General features: G+C 36.2%; 1 protein-coding gene across 5 annotated transcripts; it reads right to left on the bottom strand.

The window, feature by feature from the left end:
* Positions 1 to 1114: 1114 nt before the first annotated feature.
* On the bottom strand, positions 1115 to 23441 carry ZNF507 (zinc finger protein 507). 5 transcript variants are annotated; one of them, XM_080552284.1, is made up of 8 exons: positions 22994 to 23434; positions 22226 to 22252; positions 16433 to 18564; positions 15001 to 15106; positions 10777 to 10891; positions 8255 to 8359; positions 5291 to 5425; positions 1115 to 5159 (listed from the first exon to the last, which is right to left on the bottom strand). In XM_080552284.1, the coding sequence occupies exons 2-8, from the start codon at positions 22245 to 22247 to the stop codon at positions 4796 to 4798; spliced, it is 2979 nt and encodes a 992-aa protein (XP_080408410.1). In that variant the 5' UTR covers positions 22248 to 22252; positions 22994 to 23434; the 3' UTR covers positions 1115 to 4795. The 5 variants fall into 5 exon arrangements, 4 of the variants coding, with proteins under 4 accessions (XP_080408410.1, XP_080408412.1, XP_080408411.1 ...); XR_013938285.1 differs by lacking the exon at positions 1115 to 5159 and adding an exon at positions 9383 to 9452 and having other exon boundaries at positions 22994 to 23441; XM_080552286.1 differs by lacking the exon at positions 8255 to 8359 and having other exon boundaries at positions 22994 to 23435.
* Positions 23442 to 27565: the final 4124 nt, after the last annotated feature.

The raw sequence follows: 27565 nt of genomic DNA, 5'->3' as shown, positions 1-27565 counted from the left end.
AGGCCGCCAGAGCTCGGTTTTGGGACCTGTACAGCCCAAGTTTCTCGTCCTGGGCGCTGCCGGTAGCGACCGGCCGCAGGGCTCCTCAGAGGGAAGGCGGCGGTTTGGGTGGTGCTGCCCGTGCTGACCTAACGCGGCCACGGATTTCTTGTGTGAAACACGGCAGATGGGTCGGGAAACCAGCGGGATCGCAGGAGCAGGATGCTTAGGGGGAAATAACTTCTGCTGAGGTTATTTTCCCCCCTGGTAGGGGGAGTAATTTCTGCTGAGGCTCTTCTGTTGTATTAAGGCAAAGGGAGCACGGTATTTCAGCCCAGGGATTAGGATAATACCCGGATGCCATGTCCTGCTACAGAGACTTTTTTTTCTCCAGGTTTTACATTAGAGAAAATGAGATAAAGCTGCACAACAGTGCAGTGTATTGTAGCGTAGCATCTAAACCCATTTGCAGTTCCAGCTTTTTTACTGTAAGGTATTTGGCCCAGGGCCATAACAGTAACAACAAAGTAAAAGAAGATAACCTGTCTATGTCAGTGTAAGCCAGATAATACCAGGAATGGACACTCTGGTGGTACTTTATCTCCTTTGCCAGCAGTAGCAGTTAGAACTGTTTTTTTTTTTTTTTTAATTTTGGTTCCATTTTTTAGAAAAAGATGGGAAGCAAAACTCCAGCGAGGCCAAGAAATGTAGTGTGTATTTAAAATTAGGTTGCAAGATTTAGCTTACATGATGGATAAGCATGAGTCGGTCACTTGAAAAAAGCTATGTAAGGCTTTCACTCCATTTAAATTAGGGATAAAATTCTCACTAGCTTAATTGTGAATTTTGAGGACACAGTTCTGTCCTTCAGCATTGTTCCACTGTAACTGCATGCAGGCTTCCTTGTATTCAGAACTTGTTTTAATAGTCTCATATTTCATCACTACCATTACTTTTACAAAACTTGTATTAACATGATTAACTAGTATTTTGATACAAGAGTGTGAAATGGCAGTAAAGTATTTCAAGTACTTTTTGATATAAACAGATTCCCGTCTCTAAACACTGGTTCATGTCTCTGTTTTCTGTATTCATAACCCTATTTCATGCAGGTCAAATAAAAGTGACTAAAGCGTTTAACAAAAAAAGTTTATTACCAAAATACATTATTAAAGTCAATACGTGACAAACTCCTGTAAAGCAAAATAAATTATTCTAACATTGTACAGTATTTCAGAAGGTAGTTAAAGTAGTACTACAGACTTTGCTTCATAGTTCCAAACAGTCATCTATCAGGAACACAATCCTAGAGAGAGCTTAAGGCATGCAGCTTAATGTGCTGGATAATTTTATAAAATGGAAGTCATCCTATTTAATAAGATACAGTATCAGAATTAACTGTACTCTTTACATGTCAGTTTTCTAAATTTTTTGTACTTTGGCTATAAAAGCAGTGCCATAGTGTTACAATACCTTTTCTTAAAAAAATACACGTACCCATGTCCATGAATATCAAATGCAAATGTAAATTTCTATTAAATATATCTTAACAAATGTTACTTTCAGCACCAACTGTACATTTTTAAAAATGATTAAATAAGTGCTTCTGAAAGAGGAAAATACAATAACTCTGACTGAATCCCACTTTATTTTTCCAGGCCAAGCATAAATCAGAAAGATGAAATACGCACCTATTTATTGGTATTGTCTAGTATGAAGTTTTCTCTTTAGTAGAAGTATAGGCTTTTAAAATCAAAGCTGCAAGTTACAGTTCATATCATGGACCAAACTCTTAATTAAAACAAACAGCAAGTGACATAGCTGATCAGCTCATAGTGCTGTGACAGAAGATCTGAAAATATGTTAAAAACTTAAAGAAAGGGGGAGACTGCAGAGTTAGTGACTTTGAAATGTGCTTGAAAAACCCTTATATAACATGCAACTAAGCCAACCATACACTTTCTAAAGCAGATAACCTGAGAAATACTTTGCTTTCAGAAACTAAGCCTGTAACTACTTCACATGCAGAACTTCTGATAAAGGCCATGGGAACTGTGAGTGGGTAACTAATGGCAAGCAGCATGGAGATGGTTAAAAATACCTCTGTGCATATGGGAAAGAATTATTTGTTGGCATTTGATAGGACTGATAACAGTTTTTAGAGGTAACTAACTTTATACTATTTTATAGTAACACATGGTCAAAGCAGAAAAAAGCAACGAGATGGCAAAGAGCAGATGTAAATAGATACATCCTGCTTAGGAATCCCATTACTGTCAGTCTCGGTGCATTATATTTAACGCTGCAAACATATACACCAGAATTGTTAACTTTGATTGAAAGCTACTTGCTTTTTAAGTCTTGGTTCACTGCCATCTTCTTTTTAGCTTATGAATGCAAGTTTTTCACCTTTCTTTTCTTTTGCTAGCAGAGCAATGTTAAAATAATTATCCCTTTATGCAAAAATAAGGATATGGCAAAATACTGTTTCTGTGAATGCTGGCTGGTAGTTTAACGTTACTGTGGATCTCTTCATACCTTTAATTTTTTCAACAAATAGGATCTCTGAATGAAGAAGATCAGATATGCTGCAAATAGTTTACCACTTTCGTATGAATTCTATACTGAATTCTATATCTATAGATAAAATACCGGTGTCAATAAGACAGTATGAATATCCCATTAGAAGTTTACTATCTCTAATTGATTTTGAGATGTGAATAAATCTTGTTTAATATTTCTACAAATAGATTTTTCTTTTGATAAAAATAACTTTTAACTGAAAATACAAGTCTGTATTTAAAATATCTCAAATATGACACAAAAATGCTTTGACATTATATCGATTTTTAAAGTAAAATGCGTACTTTCTGATACCAATTTATATATGAAAAAAACCTGCAGATATTTAACTTAAAGAACAAGTTAAGGAAACCACTTAACAACAAAAATTGCTGAATGTACGTGGAATCTTAGTGCCTTTTACACTGACATTTAGATTTTGTGCTGCTTCATAAAGTAGTAACCAGACTTGTTTGCTTCTCTTCCTGTTCGCCACTTACAGTCAGCAATGCACAACAGAGTGTATGCTACACATACCACCTTCTTAGACTTACTGTTCTAGCTCATTTCTGCTAGCGGAAATGTATAAATATGAAATAAATGTAAAACACTATTTTTCTAAAAGTCATTTTTTAAGTAACGAGCTTCTAAAAAATCAGGTAACTGCATTCCGACGTCAGGAACTAGGTATGCTTCTGTGCAACTGCCATTCTTTAAAGCAGAAATAAATGGCCACACTAGAAAGCTTAAATTAGGTTACAAAAGGGTTTCTTTGGAAGTGCTACTGCTTCTCTAGATTGAAGTGTATATTTCAAACAATTTAAGTAGCCAACTTTATGAATGACCTCAACAAAGCTGCCAGGTAATTAGCCTGTATAAAATATTTCCAACTGAGTTGTAGATGAATGTTGTCTTCTGCAAACTGCTGTAACACACACACACAAAAAGAAAGCACTGTAGTTTTACAGTGCTTTACAAGGGAGAGATTTCTATCTGTTTTTTAGAAAACAAAGTAATCCCTAATTCCCCTTATGAGCCTGTATTATATACATTAGTAAAATTTATTCTACAAGTGACTGTTTTTGATGATTTTGCTTAAAATATGGTTTCCATATTTTATTTTTTGAAATATAACTTTCTATAGGAACATTACTATGATTATCCTTCTGTGAATTATATCTGCAGTTACAACCCTGCCACACAAGTGGGAAATTTAGACAGCCGGTGCGATTTTCAAGGAACTCCAAAACATGTAGGCATTTCTCAAAATCCCCTTCCTTCCTCATCTGCATCCTTAGGAATCTATATAGATTTAAAAATATCTTTGTGGCAATTACTGTTAGTACCTTGTTCTCATTAAAAAACAGTGCTCCTATGTACTGAAATCACCGCAAGTTAATAGTGACATATGAGGTGATTTGTTTTGGAGGTTTAGTTTAGGTTTTTTTTTAATTATTATTTTTCTTTTTCTTAAATAGTTCTGCTGAATGTGTTAAGAAAGCCTTTAAGAAACAACAGGCCATTATTATGAAGAATCTTTTACACACTATCAATTAAAAGATACCATCTTTTAGTTAAGATCCAATCAGAGAAACAGTTATTAGCGAAATACTTCTAGTTTACTCAGCTCCTGGTGCTCTAAATCAACAGATAGGATACCACTCCTTTTTGAAAGATAACCTGGAGTTTGTAAGGTCTTAAAAATAGATTGGGAATACACATACACGTGCATGCAAGCACATACATGCCCTTATCTCCCCTCTCTCTACCTTCCAGAATCCAGGCTCAGTTTGATGAAATCATGTTGCAAAATTTCTATTTGGTAAGTTGCCATCTTCAAAAAAGAGGGTAAAAACATTCTTGCGTAACTATTTGGAAAGCAACAAAGCTGATCAACAAAGTTGATACAAAGCTTTCATGCCTTTAGGTTTTAATATACTGTACTAATGCATTATTACTGACTAGTGCCTGACAGTAAAAGGAAAGAAAAAAGCAACAATCCCACATTCTTGGCACCATACAGAGAAATAACAGGTTAAAATGGATCATTCTATTCCCTACTCCTGATATTTATCTCTAAAATGATTCATCGGTCCCTAGTTAAAAATTTGTATTCTTATTGAAACAAGGACTTAGAATGGGAAATCAGCAAGTTTTGCTTGCAATTCTTCTCTTTACCAAGTTTCTCAGGCAAAATTAATAAAGATAGAAAATATTTACTCTAGGAAACCCCCTCTTTAACTTAATGCTTCACCTAGTTTGTGCTCTGATTTGTGCTGTTGTCCTTATTTAGGATGATGTTTATGATTTCACCCTCATGTTCTTTCATATGATCCAGCAGATTTTCTTTATTGGTAGACTCAAAACCACAAATGCAGCAGCAGAAGAGAAGAACACAGTATTCTGTGCCAAGATAGGGTAGAGTGGAGTTCTTTTCTAAACCACATGAGGTATTCATCAAGTTAGGTTTTTTATTTTCATCAGAACCTGAAATTTCATTATTAGTCTGGTTAATAGACTCTGTAAAAGACACCAGGTTGTCTGAACTTCCTAGTATAGGTACTGTACTTTCATCTGTGCCTTCCAATAAGGTTTTGTCAGGAAGCTGTCCTTGAAACCTGAAATAATAATAAAAGAAACAACTATCAAAATGCACAGCTGTTGCTTTTTGACAGGAATTGTACTTTGGATCAGAGGTGGCTCCTTTGAAAATTCTAGGTAATAGGACTTGAAAATAGATAAGACATACCTGCTACTTTGCAAAATTGCATCGTTAATAGCCTTGTTCACTTGTTCATAGTTATAGTTTTGGTCACTTGCATGTTTCCACATGTGGGACTTCAGGGATGGAGGATGGCTACATACATATCCACAGAGAGAACATCTAGAGAAAAGATGTGGGGAAGAGATGCATTTAAAAGTTAAGTTTTACTATTGTACTAATTCACTACTTCTTCCAAAAGGATGAGTGAACAGGAAGACACAAGTCAATCTTCTTCTTAGTTGCCCTGTTCAGTTTCATAACTAGGTCAAAAAAGTTTGTAAAATGTTATTCCAAAATTTAAGACTATTTATACAGTCTGAGAACTTAAAATTGGCTCTTCTGACTTCTTAAATAATTTAACTGAAATCTTATATGTTGGCCTGATAAAACTGTTTAAATACTTCAAATATACAATAGTTCAGAAACATGGAGATGTCTGCGTGGTATCTGGCAGCCAGGTGGGGAGCTCTCTTCGCCATTGTTCTGAACCAAGGAGGTGCTGTATAATTAGCAGTGCTAATTTTAACGGAACTAATAAAGCCTTTCTTGCTGTAGCATACATTAGTGTATTTGAGGATCACAGAATCATCGAAGGTGGAAGGGACCTCTTGAGATTACCTAGTCCAACCCAGCTGTTCAAGCAGGATCAGCTAGAGCAGTTTCCCATACAGTGTCCAGCCAGGTTTTGAAAACAATTGCAGATCGAGACTCAGACAGATAATTTTGTCCATAGAATTTTCCAGCAGCCTGAGGTACTAGAAGGCTTAATCTTCTATCTCCCTATAAAACACTGACTTATACAGTGAAGAACAACATATATATACTGACTTGTTCTTCAACTAAGTTTGAATTTTATACATAAAATTCTGGAGAAAAAAACAGCCTAAGTAATCCTAATTATTAAGCTATGCTTGATCTTTTCAAGAAAAATGGTTTGAGAAATGCTTTTCAAGTTTGAGAAGTAATTTTTTGTCCCATTAAATTTAATTTACACTCCTAGTGTTTAGGAAGTAAGGCCTTTATGTACGCAATCCCAATTACCTCTTGTAGGAACAAGATTTTAGCCCATACTTAATTAAATGCAACTGAGAATGTTTAATAAAGGTAATACTTCGGTACTTCTTTCTCTCTTTCTCCCAATAGTCCAATCCCTTTTCTAAAAACAGTTGCAAATTCAGACTACTATGACACTCAGATAAATACATAGCAGAATTCAGAACCGAACACAAAATGTTTCTTCCTCTGCTAGAATTTGATTGGATAGTTCAAAAGCATCAAAAAATGAATTCCATTTACATAGACATATTGTATATTTACAGACAAATAATATGACTGATCAAATCCCACAGGACTTTTCTCATACATGAACATACAATGGAGGAGTTTGTTTTTTTTTTAGTAAGTGTTTTCTGAGTTGATAAATTAGTTATTTCAGCATGAAGGAGATGAGTGATACTGTATATCATCACTCTGGATCTGAACAGTACTCAGGGTAAAGATGCGGTAGCTCATCGTCTCTTGGACAAGGAAGCTGCTTTGCTTAGCTACTTAGGAAGTTTCTCAAATCACACAGAGAAGACCAGGATCAAATTTTTCCAGATACTGAAGGTGTACTGTTTCCAACAAATTATAGTTAGGAATGCATCTCAGTCTATCTCATTCATTTGTCAATGAGAATGAGATGATTTCTACCCAAGCAATGGGATCCCCTGTTAAGTTGTATTACGATAAGTCTATTAAAATTACTACTATACTAGTAAGTTTTTGTAAATTTGTAAGAAAGACTTCTTCAGAAATAGGACGTGGAAACACAAGAAGGCCCGCATAAAACAGCGTTTAAAAATTACAATGGTAGACTGCCTTCCTTATGTAGTGAGATAATTCTGTCCTGCTGGGGAACAACTGGCATGGCCGCCTAGCTTACTTGTCTCTATTACGTGATTTGGAATGTACTACTCTATTTTTTCCTCTTCCTTCTGATTTGGAGTCTGGAAAATGGATGTTTTCAAAAATAGGCAAGCTCACCCTCAGATTGAGATTCTTAGTATTTCAAATAAGACCTTTTCAAAACAATGCCATCATTAAAAATAAAAGGCAGACCTTATCATTCATTTACAGATAAAATTAGGTCACAGTGAGTTTTTGCAAAACACAAGAGTCAAAAAATAATCTTAATTCTGTTCTGTATGCACATGTATTCCACTAGTCTTTTATTATATGATGCTATATAATTTTTCTGCACTACTAGCACAGCTTGGTCAGTGGATTGGTACACAGTGAATGAAGCAACAGTTGAGTGACCTAACCCTTTTTAATGACAGTCTCTTTTTTTGAAGTACATCAATTTTCTCTCTTTCTCTCTCTCTATGTATGTAAACATGTATGGACAGACTAAAAAATACACTCATCAGTTAAACATAATGACTATTCATACTCACTCTTAACTAGGGCAGTGTGATTCCAATCTGGATTCTAACTAATGTGTATATACTAAGGCTGTGCCTAGGCTAGGGTATTAAACAAAGCCAGAGAACATTCCTGGGTGCTGGAATTTAACAATCTATATTGTTACACTGTTAGAAGTGCCCCGGCATGGTTTTGGCACATACATTCTCCTAAACAATTCCAGCCATACTTTGGCAATTAACATGGTCCAGAAACCTCTTGCAATAGGCATTTTATATACAACCACCCCATTTTGGAAAGAGAGAGTGGAATACTGTACCAGAGGGATGCCATGGACCTATTTAATTAGCTAGCATAATTATCACCTGGGAACACCACATCAAATCTTTTTCCCTTTCTCTCTCCCTTTCAAAAAAAAAAAAGTCACTGGAAGAAAGAATGAATATAGAAGGGAAAAAAATAGAATCTAAACTCTGCTTTATATCTTAACACAACAAAACCACTGCTATCATAGCTTTTTGCTAAATCAGAACTGTTACATACTTGTACTGTTCCATTAGCTGCACTGCCTGATGCTCCTGGGGGTGGCGCCTCATATGACATTTCAAGCTATTCATATTTGTGGTGGCGAAGTCACATACTCGACATCTAAAGAGACAACAAGAAGTAAACTAATCTGACAATTAACTACTAACACTTCCAGAAATAAAATCTAAGAGAAAGCAGAGGTATCTGGAAAGACCACAATTAAAGGCTAACAATATTTACAGAAGTCCAAGTGATGACATCTAACTTTCAATTTTTGGACCATGAGAACCTTTTGCACTCCAAAGAAGACTCCAACTTTGAGCTAGAATCACTATGAATACTGACCATGGTCCATCCTTACATCTACCTTGTGCACCTCTACTGAAGCTGGTATGCCTCATGATCTGTAAGGGATGCTCTTAAAGTAGCTGTGATGTAGATTGCTTGGCTATGTTACGCAAAGGCAGAATATGGCCATAAAAGCTATAGGGGAGACAGTGTACTTAGAAGTGAGTCTTGTTCCTTAAGAATATGTGTTCTGCTTAATGCAACAGGCATTTCTCATGACATTTTAAATGCCAAACTATCTATTAAGTAATAAAACATCTAAGTTTCAGAGCATTATAGCTGAAGTAAGTCAGGGACAAGATCAACACGTTTAGATTCGAGTGCCCTAAGACAAGTGAGTTTCATCATGCTGTCTAAATTTTTATTTTTTTTGACTTTTTTCATGGTATCATTGTCTAAAAACAATATAGATGAGATCCTAGATCGAGATCCCTGGATTTGGACCCCAGAATATTACACAAAATACTAAGGTATGCATAAGTATCAGTATACTACCATATAACATACTAGAACAGATCTAATGGAAGCCATCAAGATCAGCTAAACCTTTGCATATTTATCAGGATTTTAATTGTCTCTTTTTTGAAAAGGCAAAATGTCCAACATTTACTAAGTCTGGTCTACAGAGTGAAAAAGGTTGAGATTGCAGGATATTTAACTAGAGGTTACTAACTTTATTTTTGAAAGGATTTGTGTAGTATTAAACTCCAGAAGGTATCAAATCAATACAAATGAATCATTAGAGGCTATACAGTTTAATTTCCAGCAATTTTTGTTAAACAAATAATAAAATACCTTTATGAGTGTGAAAATCACTACCATGTAGGTTTCTGTCTGATCTAGCAGAAAGGCTTGAGGAATACATCTTTCAAAAGAAAAAAATACCATAAATACTGGATCTTTACGGTTTTTAAGCTGTGTCTTGAGTATCCTACCAGGTCTGCAGATGTGTCTAAAGGACTCATGCATAAATAATAAGAAAAGCAAGCTGGATCAGTAGGCTTAAATTTAGTAAGCAGCAGTCTGTATCATCAGTGGAAAACTTTCAAAGGTTCCTAAATCAAACAGAGTGGGCTAACACTAATTCAGAAAGCTACCAAATACCAAAATACCATGATACTACAGTATCTGCTGTTCCAACCAGACTAAGTTAACAAATAATGGAAAATAATGGAAATAGGGAAGATTCTGAGAAGAAAAAAAAATCTATTTGTATTCCAAATTTGCTTTCAGAGCAAACATCTTGCAAATTTTTGCTAGTGATAATGGATATTGTTATAATGCATAAATCAAAATACAACATGTCCTGTGGTTGTTGTTGTTTGTTTTTTTTAGCCAAAAGAGAAATTTACTGGCTCAGTTAAGCATTTCAATGTGTTAAGATGAGTTTCCAGAATTTGCATTAAAAAGACGGAAGTTTATTAGCTCAAAAATTGCATTAACTCAGATCTATTTCTAGCCACTAGAGAGGGACAGAGATCCAGACATGAATGAGCACAGATTGAAATGGCAGGAATTTATACAGCAACCAGTAGAAAAATGCATGATTTACTTTTTCTGCTGAGAACCTGTAGTACTAAATGTAATTCTAGATATCCAAGTTTCTCTATAAATCCATGTAACACCCATCTACAAAAGCTATAAAATTTGATCCTAAATGTATTAATATTGTTTGAAACCTGTAAAAAAGGTAAGGGGACAGGACAAAGGGCAGCAATTTGTGAAACTGCAGAAGCCAAGTCTTTATGGATGTACCTTGACTCCTCCTCCTTCCTTCATTAAGGAATGTGAATCTTGCTGTTTACCTTGCTGCTTTGAAACAAAGCTTTAAAAGTAGCAATATGACAATGGAGAACACTTTGCAATAAGGTAAATCCAAAATAAAATGAAGTATTTAATGAATCTGCTAAATAAATTATTGCTGTTGGCCAAAGTTCAATATTACAAGGTAATTATTTCCCTTTCCACATCTGGATGCTTGAAACTGAAAACCAGCAGTTTTCACATACGATGCATCCTGGAGACACTAGGAAATCTTAATTACATAAGCTTGAGTCAAACAGAAAGCATGGCTCCTTCAAATTTTCAGTAAAATTATAGTATTAACATTCTTTAATATATCTTCAAAATTGCATTAAAACAAGCAGACTAAGAGCCTAGCATTAGTTAGCAATAATTAAGATTCTTACCTATATGGCTTATCAGAGTTATGAATTCGTCTGTGATTTCGTACACCAACATAAGTTGTACTTGTGTAGTCACATACATCACATCTATGCAGTTTCTGAAGTGAAGACTTATTTCCTATATGAAAAAACACGACGTTTTAGACAGTTGAATCCATCATTGTCAGTTCTCAGATGATAATTTCAGCACAGCTGAATTATGAAACATGAATTAACACTTAAAAGTAATACTTTAGTATCTGGAGCAAACTGGCAATAGACATAGAGATAATAAAGGTACATTTTATTTACCATGCTGTTCTGCATTTGCCCTACTTTCTACTGGAAATACTAAAATTTTAGGAAGACACATTCTTTCTATGAACTCTTCCCTTCTTTCAGTTGAGTCAAAATCCTGAGTTACAGCAAAAGGTGAAAAAACGTGGGAACTGCTGAACCCAGCACTTTTCACTGCTTTGTAGAATGAATCAAATGAGAAGATGGGCACTGAGAAAGAAGTTTCTAACTGTAGTCTCACTACATTCACAGCCATTTTCAGAAGGATCTGAGATGATCCCAAAAAACAAAAACAACAACAAAAATCAAACCACTAAAAAAAAAATACTGACCAGATGTATAAAGAAATAATTTGGAACGTCTCCAAATTACTGAAAAGAAATAGCGACAAAAATCATTTTTCCTTCCAGAATAAAAGAGACTCTTGAAAAATTAATGGTTGCAGAGACAAAGGCTAATGAGTAATTTAACATAGGAAAATCTGTGCTCACAAGTGCACAGTTCGAACATTTTTGGGGTGTGACTGTGTAGACTTTAACAGCCCTATTCCTGCTCCCTCACTGAATAATGTAACTGATCTGGGTTAAAATATGAATATTTAAGAGCAGGGATGGTATTTTTTATGCAGGTCATTTTCCGACTCCAGCCCATCATACAGCAGCTTTCATGCACTCTTCAAATGAGGTTAACAGCAGAAACACAAAGGAATAACAAACTGGAGCTGCTTAAATCAAAACTACTTTGACTACTGTCAAAAGAAACATTTAATTAAAATCTAAGGTCTTGCTTTCTGCATCTAACCTCTTCACTAGTTGAAGTTTTTAGATTTTTCCTTTTTGAAGAGCAAGTAAGGTAGGTGCTCGAGTTCATTTCAACGTTACATCAAGTTCTTGTTCGCTGACTGAACAGTCAAGCCATTTGCAGTTCAACCTTAAAGTTTTTAAAGGAAAATATATCAGAATTTTTCCTACTATATGCTCATATAGCTTTTTAAAATTTACTACTGTTAAAAAATCTTTAATTCATATTAAAAAAATAATCTTAATTTCACCCTTGGAGACATCAGAGTTTACATTTCTGTAGTTATTCTTTTATGAATATATATTTATGCAGAACGCAAATGAACACAAAGACACTGGGCTGCAGATCTTTGGTAGAGCATGGGTTTTGTGAAGGTTGGGCTATTGCATGCTCCACCTGAATGGGTTTTCCTCCTTAAATTCTGCAACTTTAGTATAAACCTTTTCTCAATGTATTTTCTGTTATGAATTTGGCATTTTATTGGGCAGGCTGCTTAAAACAAACAGTATCTAATGAGATTTTTAATGTTATGCAAACATATTATCTATTGCACAGTTGTAAGTGGCTAACCACCCAGTAACACATACTTAGGAGCAATTATTTATATCAATCACTACATTAGATTTAGCCTTTCAACAAAATGCACATGAATTATGTAACACATATAATCTCTAGCCGCAGTGAAATAGCAGTCATGTCCCCTGCCTCCTCCAACAGCTTATTTGTTGAGGTTGTGGGGGTTTTTTGCTTTCTGGATTGAGGACATTAGGTCTCTTAAAAGTGAACATGGAAATGACAGATCTTTATTCTCGCAGCAGTAACAGGTGCTCCTGTAATTCTGCTTATTACCCTAGTCCTTCATTATTAGACATTTACAATCCAATCATATCCAGTGTCATAATGCTCTCTTTTAATTTATAGTACAACCATGATGAATAAAGAGACTTTTAGGACTAACTATTTCATAAACAAGAAATGAAACTGTTCCAGCTCAGGCATCTTTCACATAAACAGATGCTATGCCATAAACTTCTTTGTTCTGTGTTGCTTTATAGGGATGACATCTGTTTGACAAGAGATTGCTGTACTGCAGTGGTGTTGCAATTTGATTATAAATTGGTTCTGAAATAATTTAAGCATTCCAAAGTATGAGTTAATAAAAGTTTAAAAGGAGAACTGTTTTCATTCAAATCACATTACTGAATTTCATGTGGGGTAAACATTTAATTAAGGTGCCTGGATGTAACACTTTTATAAGATAGTAATGAGCACAAAATACTTTTAAATTGAAGGCAGGTAGTTTTCACAAACAGAGGTTCCTCCTTTGTGGAAGTTAAGTTACCAGGTCAGAATATAACATCTAACAACACCTTTTAAAATGTAGTATTTTCAAAAGCAGCTAGCTATCTTGATTTTCAGTCACCTTAGAAGGACTTTAGCTCAAAAGGTACAGTATTCACAAGTCTGATATGTTTCAGGCATCTCAAAGTACTTACTGCTTTATTAGGTCATCTTTAAAAAATCTTGGTTTAAAATAGTCAAAACAGTGTCAGAACTACTAATCCAAGCTGTGCTACCATATATTTGTAACCAGCTAAACTCACAATGTGTTTCCTATCACTTCTCTTGCATTTATGCTATTTCTTCCGAAGGAAAAAAAAAATACTTAATGTTCTCACTACCAGCAGACTCTCCCTAGCCTTTTTTCTGCTCCCCTGGAATTCAGATGGTTATCTGAAGCTTAGGTCTTATGGATGTAATAAGCACTACAGAACAATTTCCTGAATTTAAATGTCTTAATGTCTTCTGCATTGATGAGAGCAAAAAGGAGCTGGGAAGGGTCATTCTACCTGAGGCTAGTAAGGCAATTAACTTTTAATTTTCCATCATGTAGGCTGAAAGCCAAAAAAAGAGGCAGTGTGAGCTAGCAGAACAAGAGTTAAGGATCAGTCAGGAGTTAAGGATCTCACTTTATTCTGATGTGTACCATGTTGCTTTGGACAAATTGTTAATGGTTCAAGCCATCCACCTGGCTCATGCTGCTTAGTACCTTTCTTCACAAGTAGCTGTGCTAATGTCAACGAGGTGAGAGTAGAACCCAGATATTTCAACTGCAATCTAAGTACTATTATAGTACACATTTTGCTATATAAACAAACAAGAGACATAGTTAGGACAGAAGAGAGCTATGAACGCAAAATGTGAAATATTTTAGCTCACAGTTGTTCAGAGGTGATATAATTACTAGCATTTTTCAACAGTGCTCTAAAATTGCTAAGTACAAAAAAACTACAGTTCTGCCTATAAAAGCTTTGTAAATATTTTCAGGAGCTTTATCTAAACAGAAAAGAGGATGCATTGAAGTTATAACATTAGATACTGGGCCTCCAGAGTACTGAAAGGATTTTAGGACCACATTTCCCTTAACTTCAAGGATTAGCTATTTTCTTCCTATTTCACTACCTTTACAAATCAAGTTTGTTTTTCTTAAGAACACTATTAAATTATAAGCAGATACGCAGTTAACCAAACATTTAAGAAATGCATACCTATGGTTACCCTGGTGACTATACCTGGTGACTATATATTACATATATAGCTTGCATTTTTAAAATGTTCTACATTTTCCTCTCCAGGACTAAAACAAATGACTCATTTTGGACATTACTGTAATTAAACAAACTTCTAGTCGCAGAATAGACTGTATTGTATGTATATGCTGATAGAAAACTGTGTTACCACAATTAGTTTAAAAAAAGGGCGTTATTTTGTTTACTCTAGGAAATCTGGAAAATACTATAGCTGCTGAAGGAAAGATAAAAAAGATTTTTTTTTCTTAAAAATGCTGAGTTATACTCCATACCATTTATTATCTGTAAATACTTAAATTGTTTTTCAAAAAGAAGAAATAGAGGATCTGATTAAATGTGCAAAGAATGTCTTACCTACTAATAACTGTCAGTAAGAGATCTCAAAACTGATCATTTATGGTAAGTTTGCACACTGAAAAGGCCATGCATTTAGGTTAGGGATAGATGTGAAAACATTTTGGCCTGAAAGGGATCTTAAAAACAGTAAGCCTGCAAGTATAGCAAACAAGTCGTTTTATGAATGATTTTTTGTAGTCTTAAGTAAAAATATAAACAGTACCTTCTCTTTCATCTACGTCATTTGAAACAATTAGTTTGTTAGATGTGGCTGTTGAAAAGATATCTGGAAGACTGTGTTGTTCTCTCTGATGATTTCGCAGTTGGCTCTGAAAAAACAATTGCCCATGTTTAAATATACATTACAAACATTCACTGGTCACTTCAGACACTGCAGTAATTTATGACATTGATACTCAACTTTTAATGACAACTGTTATACAACATACATTAGCATATATACAGATTATCCCTCAGTTAGTTTTACTAGAAACAAAACAAAATACATAACATTAATTAATAACATAAACGATTGATGAAAATGACTGATATGATTGTGATTTTTGTTAATTTAAAAAAACCTATTCACTAGAAAAATGACTATATACATTACATATTATCTGTAACTGTAATGTGTCATGTTGACTTTCACTTTTTTCACTTTTCAAATCAAATGATTTTCAAGCTTTTTCTTTTCCCTATTTCCTTCTTCCCCCTTCTTCCTTCTTTCCATCTTGTACATTCTCATGTACAAGTGGCAAACAGTTCTTCCTCCAGAATTATTATACTCCAAAAGCAATGTTAGATTAGAGGTTAGAGGATGGCTTGTGTAAATACTGGCTCAATTTTCTTTTTGCCTTGTGACTTAAGAATATGTTATTGTGGTTTCTACTTGCCCGAGGAGGAGGAGGGAGAGACAGCCTCTTTCTACCCAACCAGTATAGCTTTTCAAACTAAGACCAGACAACAGGAAATACAGGAAAATTTGCACTACCACTGCCTAAAAGAGTTTCGGCTTTAAGACTGGGTACTGTTGTTATGTATTCTATATTTGTAACTACTAAACTGAGTACAGAAGAACACACACACCACCAGTATCAGTGCTTAAAATGGAGATGATAAAAAAAAAAAGGCCCAAGTACAATATTCTGCTCTGGCAACTCATCTTTCAGCTCTGTTCTACAGAACATCCAGCCCAAAGAAAAAACAGAGAAAGAAAGTAAAAAAAAAAAAAAAAAAAAAATCTGTTTTGCAGTTTCTCCCGTTACCCCCAATTACTATTGCTTTTGCTCACACTCACAACTAGTGGGCACGTCTGAGCATTCTTCTAAAGTTTCTGCTATTAAGTTCTCTGATGCTTCCACTTTTTTAGTTGCTACAGGTTAGCAGAACAACAGGATATTAAGATGTCCATAAGATGGTTCTCATGAAAGTAACTTATGTGAAGAAGCAAGTTTATTTCATTGGGTAAGGCAGAGTAATTATAGCTGAATGGTATATTCAGAAAGTGCTGCTAGCAATAATCCTCAATTATAATGACAATGAAACCAGGATGTCAGACTGAATCGAGTTAGAAAGAGGGATCACCAGTTATAAAAAAAAGTAGCAAAATAGATTATTTAGCAATTATAGACAGGCACAGGAAATAACTTTACCTTATAATGAAAGGATTCTTCACATTGTTTGCACTGATACATTCTTGTTTTGCAGTGGTTGATCATGTGGCTCTCTAAATCCTTACTATTGTCAGCAATGTGTTCACAGATAGGACACTGATAGGGCTGCCTCTGACGATGGACTCTCAAGTGTTGTTTTATGTAGCCCTTATTACCACTACTATAATGGCAGAGGCGACAGCGGTAGGGCCGATCTGCATTGGGTATATATTCTACTAGGTTACTTCCTGGAATATTTGCATCATTTGCATTTTGGCATTGTGCATTGTCTTGTAATTCTTTCAGAATGTCATCATCAGAAGCATTTTGATCTGTCCTCTCCTTCAGTTTTTCAATGACAGTGAGTAGTGACATACTAATGCCCATTTTAATTGGTGTTTCTGATAACTCTGGCCTTTCTTTCTGTATTTCAACTATTGCACATTCAGTTTGGTTTAAGCCACTAAACTCCTCTGAAGGATTCTTAAGCGAAGATACCAATTTAGAATGAGCCATGCATGGGCCATCAGCCTCTCCCTGCCCTGTATCTGCAACCACAGTGTCTTCCCCAGTCAAAGTCCTAAAGCTAGACCTTGTTAGTTCTGCAGCTCTGATAGGCATTGTAACAAGAGCTTCTGCAGCTAACGAGTGTAGTCGTAAAGATTCAGAATTTGTCCTTCTTCGTACAGGAGGTGCATTTTCATCAGTTGTTACATTTTTATTAGGGCTTAATTCATTCTCTTTCTTCTCGGTATTATTCCATCCTATTATTACTTCTTGTATTTCATCTGAATGATAAACTTCATCAGGTTCTTCACAGGTAACGTGGGATGCTTCTGAGATTAATTTTTTTTCTGTTTCAATGTCAGTGTTTATCAAGAACGGCTTTTGTAAGACACTTTCTTCAGCACCTGGCAAACGTTCAACTATTACATTAACGTGACCCTTTGTATTTGAACTACAATTAATAATTTTTTGTGCTGATGAAAGTAGGCTATGAGTTACCAAATTATCCTGTTCTGTATCTGATACAGTCTCCTCTAAAACCTCTGTACTAGGAGAATGCACTACAGACTGATTTATCATCTCTTCCTCTTTTACATTTGTTCCTACTGGCGATTTACATGACAGTTGCTCAGAATTGCAAATCTGAAGTTGAAGAGTAGGTTCACCATGGATATCTAGTTCATTATTTTCCAAAGAAAGAACAACTGCATCCATGCTGTGAGGTGTATGAGTTACAACTGTCTCTGACAAGTTGGCAGTTTCATTTTCTTCCTCAAAGATAGGATAAGAACAATCAACTTCACCTGCATGTTTCCAAGCGTGAGTTTTCAACATTCGTTGCTGACCACAGGTGTACCGACAGATTAAACACCGGTACATGCCATACTGCTCGTAAGTATACCATTTCCTCCTACCCATTTCAGGCATATGAGTAGACTGCGTTATATCTTTAGATTCCACATTTCCTGTCTGATCAGTCCCTGATTTGACACTTCCTTCCACTGGCCCTTGCAGAAATGAACTTGAGCCATTTACACATTGCTGCATTTTTGTCTGGATGCTATTTTTACTACCGTTCTTGTGGTAGTTTTGGAAGTGAGATTCAAGTTCTTCTTGGTTTTTAGAAGCAAAATGACATTCTGAGCACATTAATATCACTTCATTTTTCTGCCCATGTTGTTTTATATGTTCTTGTAGCATTAAGAGAGAAGGTGATAGAAACTTACATAGACTACATTGGTAGCATGTCACCTTTTTTTTGCTTTGGGGAAGACATTCGGTCACAAAATAATCAGCTTGTAACTCTTCAGTCTTTTTAGTAGCAATAACAGAGAGCTCAATTGCTTTAGCTGGGATTTCACAAAGATCGTCTGTTTCAAAGGACTGTGCAGAAGCATTAGGATGGGAACGTTTTTTCCCTATTAAAAGGCATCTTTGTGACTTCTCACTTTCAACTATTTTGCTTAGCTTCTGGATAACATGGATTAGTGGATCAGTTTTACATTTCCTCTGATCTTCACTGGCTTGCAGCGTTGGGCCAATGACTGTTTCAGAAATCAGTACAGCTTCCTGTTCTCCAATGCTTGGCATCAATACTGCAACGTTGCTTCCTTCTTCCATAATATCTAGGATAGATGAAGTATTTTATAAAATATTAAAATTAATACAATAATAAAAATACAAACCAGTACTATTTATCTACTAAATGAGGAAGCCCAAAGCCACCAACTTCATTAAAACTTTCAGAATGGCTATTAAATAGCCAAATATTTTGAGGACTAAGTAGCTAGTATAGATATTATTCAAAATAGTTGGACAGAGTACTTCCAGGACAGCCTCTAACTGCATGCCTCCAAGTTGTATATTGGCAAGATAAATATTTTTCAAGCATAAGCTGATTAGCATTGTTACAACTATTGTTTTTCTTTACAAGGTCTAACCATTTGAATGCTAAAGACTTAAATAAACCAATCAATAGTACCTAGCACATTTATGTGTAAAACTCATGATATGGTACGAAAATGTATTCCTGATGTACTCACTCTGATACACTGATGTCTCCTAAAACAAACGTCAATTTACAACATAATTTACAAAAATAAGCATTTTTTTCCTTGAAAGTTAGTACAAATAAGTAATTCTGGTATTTAGTTACAACAGTCACTTCACTTTGACTGTATTAAAGACCATTCAAATGTCAAAGCATACTTAAAAATGTTATTTTCTAGAAAAGCTACTAATTGTAGCTTTTCCTATAATTCCTTAACTGTAGGGAAAATCAATTCATACATTTTTTTTGTTTGTTTGGTTTGAGGGAAAGCTAAAGATAGTTAGTATTTCCACTTACACTTTCTTTAAACATATCTAACCATAAACCACAGGCAATAATGTGGTAGTGTCGGAGGTTAAGTTAAAAGCCAATATGTATAAATTTACATGAAAAGATACTTTGTGATGTGGGCAAAGCTGTGGGGTAGAGATGGGGGTGCTGGACAGAAAGTCTTCCAGTGGAATTTACTTCTGAAAAAATGTCTGAAAATAACCTATTCAAGTTCCACTATATATATATATACACACACATACACATAAATGGGTATTTAATATACATTTTTATACTGTATTTAAAATGTAGAACATAGAGAGATGACAGGTATTTCTTGTATCAGTTATCCTTGAAATTTTATTCCAAATTTTTCTTTTTTTTTTTTTTTAAATCTTGATTTTAATTTTTATTTTTTTTCAAGAAAAATACATTGGCCAAACCAGAACTTCCAGAACTGGTCCAAAAGGCCCACAAAAAAAGAGGGGACTCTTCTACTTGTGGATGTAGTATACAGCTGTAATTTAAAAACGAGAATGTATTTCTAGATAGTTTTGCTGACTCTGGCACATTAATAGGAATAAAAAGCACCACTGGCCTTACTTTCCCGTAGGCAGTGGAAAGAACAAAGACGAAAGTGCCATGACGACGCTTCAGGGCAGCTTTAGGCCTCAACCATGCCTGCATGGCCTGGTGGGGTGGCCCTCTCAAAGAGGCAACTGCAGCAGGGATCTGTTGCTACAGCTGGCACTACTTCAAAATGTTGTTTAGACAAACATAAGAAACGTATTTCTATTTTTGCATTGCAGGAGATGCAACAACGTTGGGGAAATTTTTGTTTTAACACTGGAAGATTTCATGGGATTGCCCAGTGTCAGCAGAAGATGCGCAGGCTTATTTGCTGAGGCAACACATAGGGTATGAATGAAGCACCTTCCAGTTACTGTATGTTCTGAAGATAAAAAAAAAATCACACTTACTGGAATTTAAATACAAACTGTAAGAAATGCCTTTATTGTAAAGCACTGCAGGTGTTTTGATTTTTAAATAAATCTGTTACTACTGGACACAAGAACATACAATTTCTGTTTTAATCGAATATAGCAAAGAAATAGAATTAGAATTTCTTCTTGTTATTTGATACAGCCAGTGATGTTTATTTAAGACGTGCCTTTCTTCTTATTTTCAGATTTCTATTTAAAACACACTAGTTAGAAAACGTATGGGACTTTATGATACTATTTCTTCCTCATCTTTTGGAATGTAAGCATAATACATTGCTTACCCTAATATTTTAATGTAATTTTAATATTTTTAAGGTAAGCAGTACATTAAGGTCTGAACACGTATACAGATTTTTTTTGATCTATCAAGAAAATAAGTATATATAATAACATGTAATTATTCCACAATGTCAGTTAAATATTTCCACCAATAAAAATCAGGTTGTTATAGCATTTCTGTACTAAAATAGAAATTGTTTTAAGAATTTCTTTAAAGTGGAGACAAATCTCAGAAGGTATTCATTCAGAATAACTCAGATTTATTTTCCATGTGGATTTGGTAGAGCTACTGAGTGTTGAATTTATGCGCAGATAATATTTGCAGGATCATAAAATTTGTCAGTCTGAAGGCCACTATACTTTTTTCTTTTATTTCAAAAGCATATATCATAATTTTGATCTATAGAAAAATTCTGAGCAGGAGTAAGTCAAGTTATCTTTATTTGCCATTCACCTTACTACTGAGGTTATCTATAGAGTCCATTATAATTGAAAAGTTCAGTACCTGTTGGAAAACACAAATTCACACAGAAAAGTACATTTGGAACATTTCCTTGAAATAGTTGTTCCAATATGCATGGATTCTCTGGGAGTTTTTAGTATTTAATTCCCAGTTGGATCTGTCCAATTGAAGCAATCTCATCTATTACAGAAGAATCACAATTATCAATGTAAGCAATGTTAATATCATCACACTTGATATGCTTATGTATGTTAGATGAATGTGCAAAAATATTATTAAATTCTGAATTATTAGGAAAGACTACTGTCTTCAATGTTACTATTTTGCAGTGTTAGTTTGAAGAATATTTACCTGGTAATGGCTAAAATCTAAATTAAAATTGAAAAATAAAAATAAAAGAAGCCATTAAGGTAATTGGATTCATAATAATTAGAAAACAAAACAACTTAAGGCCTTATGCCTTTAACTGGATACATGTAAGCAGATTAAAAATTATCAATATTGTACTGTCATAGTAAATCAACTGGGGGAAATACAAATTAAAAAATAAATCTATTTAAAACAAGATAGTATCATTTTACATATGAGTATACCAAATAACCTGCTTATTTAATTCAAGTTCAGTATTATCTTGCTAACAGGAATCAATGTATGTGTGTCCAGAGTTACTATTAAACTGAAATATCCAACTATTTAACTTTTTAATATGAAACAGTAGATGTCTTGACGTGCATTTTCAGCTTCAATTTCTATTGCCCGCTTGGTACAGTACATTGAATGACTAACTCTTGTCTATGTGGTTAGGAAAAAGTACATCCCATTCATATAATATTTCCCATTATACATAGAAGATGTTGCAGTGGCAAACGGGTGACATGTCAATAACAAAGTTAAGAGTGACTGATCTTCCATTCAACCACTTCTTTTATTTCACTTATCTATTGTTTGAAAACCATCCTATTTAGTTATAGAAAAATATTTAGCTGTTTGTTTCATACTGCCTACAACATGTTTAATAATATTGTAAAAAGTAAATAAATGTGCTTCCTCCCCCCGAAAGCAGACTTGCCATTGCGTGAAGCCCTTCAAGGAATAATATCAAGCTGAAATATTTTCAGAGTCATTTAGGGAAAATTATAGGAATGTGGCACTACTTTAAATCAAACTTAGTAATTTTAACCCTTTGTAAGTAATGCAAAGCAGGCAAATATTTTCCTTACCTGTTTCATTTGAAAGCAGCATACGAACTATGAGGAAAGACCACAAAAGAAAGGCACTGCCATTTAACACTGCTATGTCAAAGCTGAAAACAGAGTATGTTCAGATGCACCGATTGTGGATGCTTGTAGCTCATGTGAGTTATCAGCTGTGCAATTACAGCACATATATGCACGTTAGTTAAGTTATGCGCTCCCCGTTTAGCGCAGGTTTAGCGCAGACCGGTGCTCTGTTGTACAGACGGACGGCCAGTGCGGAACCCCGATTCCTGCCCCACGCAGCGCGAGTCCCTGGCCTCACGGGAACGGGACCGGATAGGCGACAGGTGGCGGCCCCAGCCCAGGACCTGCGGCTCGGAGCCGAGACCCCGAGGGGAAACGGGGAGGGCAAAGAGGGGCTGTCCCTTCCCTTTCCCCACGAGGTGCCGCCAAGCCCCGCGCGGTCCCCGCTTGATAGCGCGCAGGTGCCGCCGGCGCGGCCCAGAATGGGGGGGGGGGGGGGGGGGAGAGGAGGAGGAGAAGGAGGAAGAGAGGAAGAAGAGGAGGAGGCGGCGGCGGGCAGCAGCCGGCGGCTCCCCGAGAGAGGCTCAGCACATGGGCTCGGCTCCACGCGTCGCTCCAGGGCCTGCCTGCACGCCGCCGCCGCTCCCCGATCCCTCCCTGCCGGCTGCCGCCCCTGGGCCGCTCTCCGCTCGCGCCGGCGGCGCCGAGGGCCGGTTATAGGATAATTTAAAGAAAAAAGCAATAAAATAAAATTTAAAAATTCCTCACCTCCGGACACCGCTTCAAGATGGCGTCGATGGAGAGCATATCACGTGACCGGCAGGGCGGGTCAGGTGACCGGCGGGTGGCCGCTGCCTCCGTGCCACCGCCTCCTCGCCGTTGCCATGGGGACGGGCCGGGCCGCCGCCAGCCCGCCCGCCGCGGCCCAGCTGCTTCCTGCCGTCAGCCTGCACTGAGCCAGCATTGGGGTGCCGTGGTGTCCGTGTCCCCTTCTCCACACACAGCGCCACCGGCCTCTTGCAAAGGCCGTAGGGGCTTAGATCGATGCTCCGTTAATATTTTTGTCTTAAATTTCCGACCAGCGCGAAGCCCCACAGCAATGTGTGGTCGCTTCTGACAGCACAGTGCAGCTGATTTGGTTTTAGGCTGTCTCAAAATAATTGGTATTTACCTTTCAGCTCCCATTTTACATAATTCACCTCTCTTGCCTGCCACTTGCCTGTATTAGAAGTTTGTAAGCATTCTAGTACAGGCTGATGCCAAGCCAGGCAGCACGAGGTGTGCTTCAAGAAATGATACGTTCTTCCAGGTGATACTTTCAGCAAAACTTGCAAATGATAAACACCTGTTGTTAAAACAAGACAGCTACTCCCCCCCACACACACACCCATATTTTGGGTCCAAAGCGAGAAATCAGTGCTAATGTTACCAAGCATAACCAGCAGAGAACTGCCAAGAAGATTTTTGTAATTCAAGTTAGCATGAAGATGGAGTTGGAAAGCATACTCTGCATGTCAGGGACAACCTTAGAAGCTACATGCCAAAAATGTTACATGCATTTGAGATATTTCATATGGAAAGTCAAGGGAATAATGAGTTTCAGCAGTGGTTCACAGCTAAGTGATGACAAGTAAAATCTAACATTTGGTCCCAGAAAGTGACTTGAAGTGTGTTGACGTGGATGGGTCTACAGTTGAACTTTGGGGGGACCTTGTAAAATTGTAGGAACTTTTTGCAAGTTTGCTTCCTTCCCCATGTTGCAGCTTTGTTAATGATTGTGCATTGTTTTGTAGGAGTAAGAGATGCATTTGAAATACTGGCGAATAAGAAATACTTGTTCAAGAGATGGATTTTGCCCTGCTTTCAATAAGCATTATTTCCTTTGTCTTTATTTACTTTGTTACCGTGTTTGGATTCACTGATTTATGAAGCTCTGTTTGATTGTATGAAGCTTTAGGAAATCTCAAACCTTATCCTAGTCTGTGACTTTAACCTGACCCAGAGCCCCAAATCCAGTCCAACATATCTCCTCACAGAGGTCCAAAGTAATCTAGTCTCTTTCTGTCTTTCTGCCTAGTCAGTAATATACTGAAAGGATGATTCTTCAGCCACTGCTTCTTTTGATTAATTATTCTTTTTTTTTTTTTTTTGACAGGTACAGTGAATGATATGGAGTTTAAAGAACAAGGCCTGCTTAAAAGCTGATGGGTGATTTGAGCAGGAGGGTTGTGCTAGATGACCTTCAGAGGTCCTTTGTTACCTCAAATATCCTAATCTAAATCTTTGTACAATTTGTGCGCTTCCCACCCTACACCTACACATCACCTCTTTAAAGCGCTGCCTTCCATTATCTTGCCTTTATGACTCAGCTGCATACTAAGGGTGGCATGAAGGGTGTTGTACTGAGTGGCAGATATATGCTAGTTGTGCCAAAAACACCTGTGCAAAAGACCTGCTTTGCTGCTGCTACAGCTGGTGTTGCAATTTCTCTTGTGCCATGAGAAAGGTCACTGGTTTCTCTTTTCTTCTTCCTAGTCATGTGACGTGTCCGCTCATATATTGGGAAGGAGGGAATTTTGAGAGATTTGGAAAAGGCACTGGAAGATGACCAGCACTTACAGACTTGGGTCTGCATCCACAATGTAAAGTTGCAAAGACAGCTGGCCTAAGGAAAGTGCATGGATATTGGTGCTGAGTGCAGGCCCAGTTGGGCTTTAGGCTGTGCCCAGCAAGTACACCGCTTTAAATCTAAAGATGAGAAGTCTCTAGGTAAAAACAGCTTATGTGGAAATAACTCAAGGGTTAAAACTGGTCCTGACTTTTCAGTAGAGAAGCTCTAATGACAACTTCAGAAACTGGATCTGTCCGTTCAGTTCTGAGTGTGTGAAGTAGTCCAGCTGGTAGGAATAATGGACTGCTGCTGGTAGGACAGAACAAGACTAATTCTACCTCTCCTGCTATTTAACTACCTTGGGTTTAGAGTTAGGATTTTCATTTCACTATCCTGCAGTTAAATAATACAAAGATTTTAGTAAGATCTCCTTTTAAAGAAATTTCTGTAGGGAAAATGCAGGCATACAATCTGACAATCTTCTTAACAGCTACCAAAATGCATTTCATTAAAAAAAAAAAAAAGAAAGAAAAAGAAAAAGAAAAAAAAAACAGTTGAAACTGCACAGTGTTCACAATTCAAAATGTTGTGGTAGTAGTAATAATAATAAAAGTAGGAGCTTGTTGCATTTTTTTCCTGCTGTATTAATTGGGGCCTTTCTGTAGAAATGTGATTATCTTTTGTGGACGCTGTTTCTTTAAAAGCTTAGTTTCCACAAATACAGATATTTGTCATAGTTTAATTAACCAGTTATCTGAACTGAACCACTCTTGTAGATATTGAACTCGCCCTCAAAATATGCCAGGATTTGATATGTCTGAATTAAAAATACTGGGTTGATAATAAGTAACAGTCTGTGTGTGCTCTGTTATTGTTCTTTGTTATAATTAAAGCTAGACTAAGTTAAAGATTTCATTCTCCTTGTAAGTATGATTGTACAACAAAAAAACAGATTTAGATTTTACACTTTTACATTAATTTGAAAGGCTTCTTAATTCACAAAGTTCTTTTCATATTTTTCTATTTCATTGCTTTCAAGTTGAAGGAAGCATGAAAACAAATGAAATTTGGGTAAGGCAACTATCCCTGAGTAGTAGAGATGAGACAGTTGTATTGAGCATAATATGTTCAGAATGTTGATATTTTTGTAAGAAGTTTATATAAAATTGCTTTGTAATTATTGTAAATATGTACAGAATGTCAGTGGCATAAGTTTTATGGTAAACATTATAGGCTTAATTTAAAAGAGTAATGCATAGTCTAGAAACACAAAGAAAATTTAGAGCTACATCAGCAAAGATGCTATCTTGAAGTAAATACATGCAAAATATACGCTTCTTTGTCTAAACTTTTTAAATAATAGCAATATACAAATAGTAACTATAAGGTCTCTGTTTGTTCTTCGTGGTCTCAGTCTCAAACTCTTTCCAGTCATCAAGATTAACGATTAGGCTTATTTTCATTAATGGGTTGTACAGTCATGAGTTATATAGTTGTCAATAGAAAATTCAGTTTAGTCCATGAGTTTTGTGCACCTTGGTGACTGGCTGTTCCAAAATCATTTCAAAAGCTTTATAATTTGCACATTATTATGATGTATTATATAACTGAGGTCCCTGAGTCTCTTGAGTGAAGATTAACTAAACTTCTTCATGGCTCAATGTACAACAGTAGTGAATCGTGCATGGTGCACAGGTTGGAACAGGGTCTTTGGCTTGTGCATCTTCTGCTGGGTTGCTAAGTGGTACTGTCTGAGCACTCTGAGTGGCATGTGAAGAAATAGTTTTTGCTTTTGTATTTCACTTAAATTTTAGGTCTTGGCAGCCTGGAGATGGCCTTTATCTATCATGAGGTAGATCCACAATAAAAAGGTGAAATTAGCAGTTGCATTGTAAGACTGTTGGCGTCTAGGAATTTTTCTATCATCTTTATAGACTAATTGCAACATGTAATCCTGGACTTACTCTTCTCATTGTTTTTGGCTGATTTTTGCTTATTAGTCATAGTTCTCATAGAACTCATAGTTCCTTGGCTTTATCTAACCATTTGCATAGGATTCCCATATAACGTATATTTACAATACAGTCTATTTTGGAACTGCAGAAACACTGTTCTGGGAGAGCATGACTGCTGACCAGTGTGAAGTCTGTGCAGTTTCTTGTAGGATACAAGGAACAGAAATTGTACCCGTACAGTTTGGAGAAAATGTGGTTTAAAACCACCACGTTTTGAACTGCCTCAGTGGCAAATTTAGTACCCTGCATAAGGTTAAAGCAGATTTAGATACAAGTCAAATATCAGACTTGCATTTCTGTCTGCCTACTGGTTGCCCTGTAGTTCAGAATTGCTCAAGTCTGACCACTGCCCTATCCTAAGATGTATTTTCTACCCTAGAACTTTGTGAATTAAGAAGCCTTTCAAATTAATGTAAAAGTGTAAAAAAATGTTTGTACAATCATGCTTACAAGGAGAATGAAATCTTTAACTTAGTCTAGCTTTAATTGTAACAAAGACGAATAACAGTGTACAGAGTATTCCATAGCTCCTACATGGCTGAGAGAGCTTGGGATGTTCAGCCTGGAGAAGAGAAGGCTCTGTGGAGACCTCATTGCGGCCTTTCAATACTTAAAGAGTTCTTATAAAAAGGATGGAGAGGGACTCTTTTCTTGTGTAAATAATGATAGGACAAGGGGGAATGGTTTTAAACTGAAAGAGGGGAGATTTAGATT

The sequence above is a fragment of the Anser brachyrhynchus genome (genome assembly GCF_964034855.1).
Source record: "Anser brachyrhynchus genome assembly, chromosome: 12".
Taxonomy (NCBI): Eukaryota; Metazoa; Chordata; class Aves; order Anseriformes; family Anatidae; genus Anser; species Anser brachyrhynchus.
This window is presented reverse-complemented; position numbering and strand designations above follow the sequence as displayed.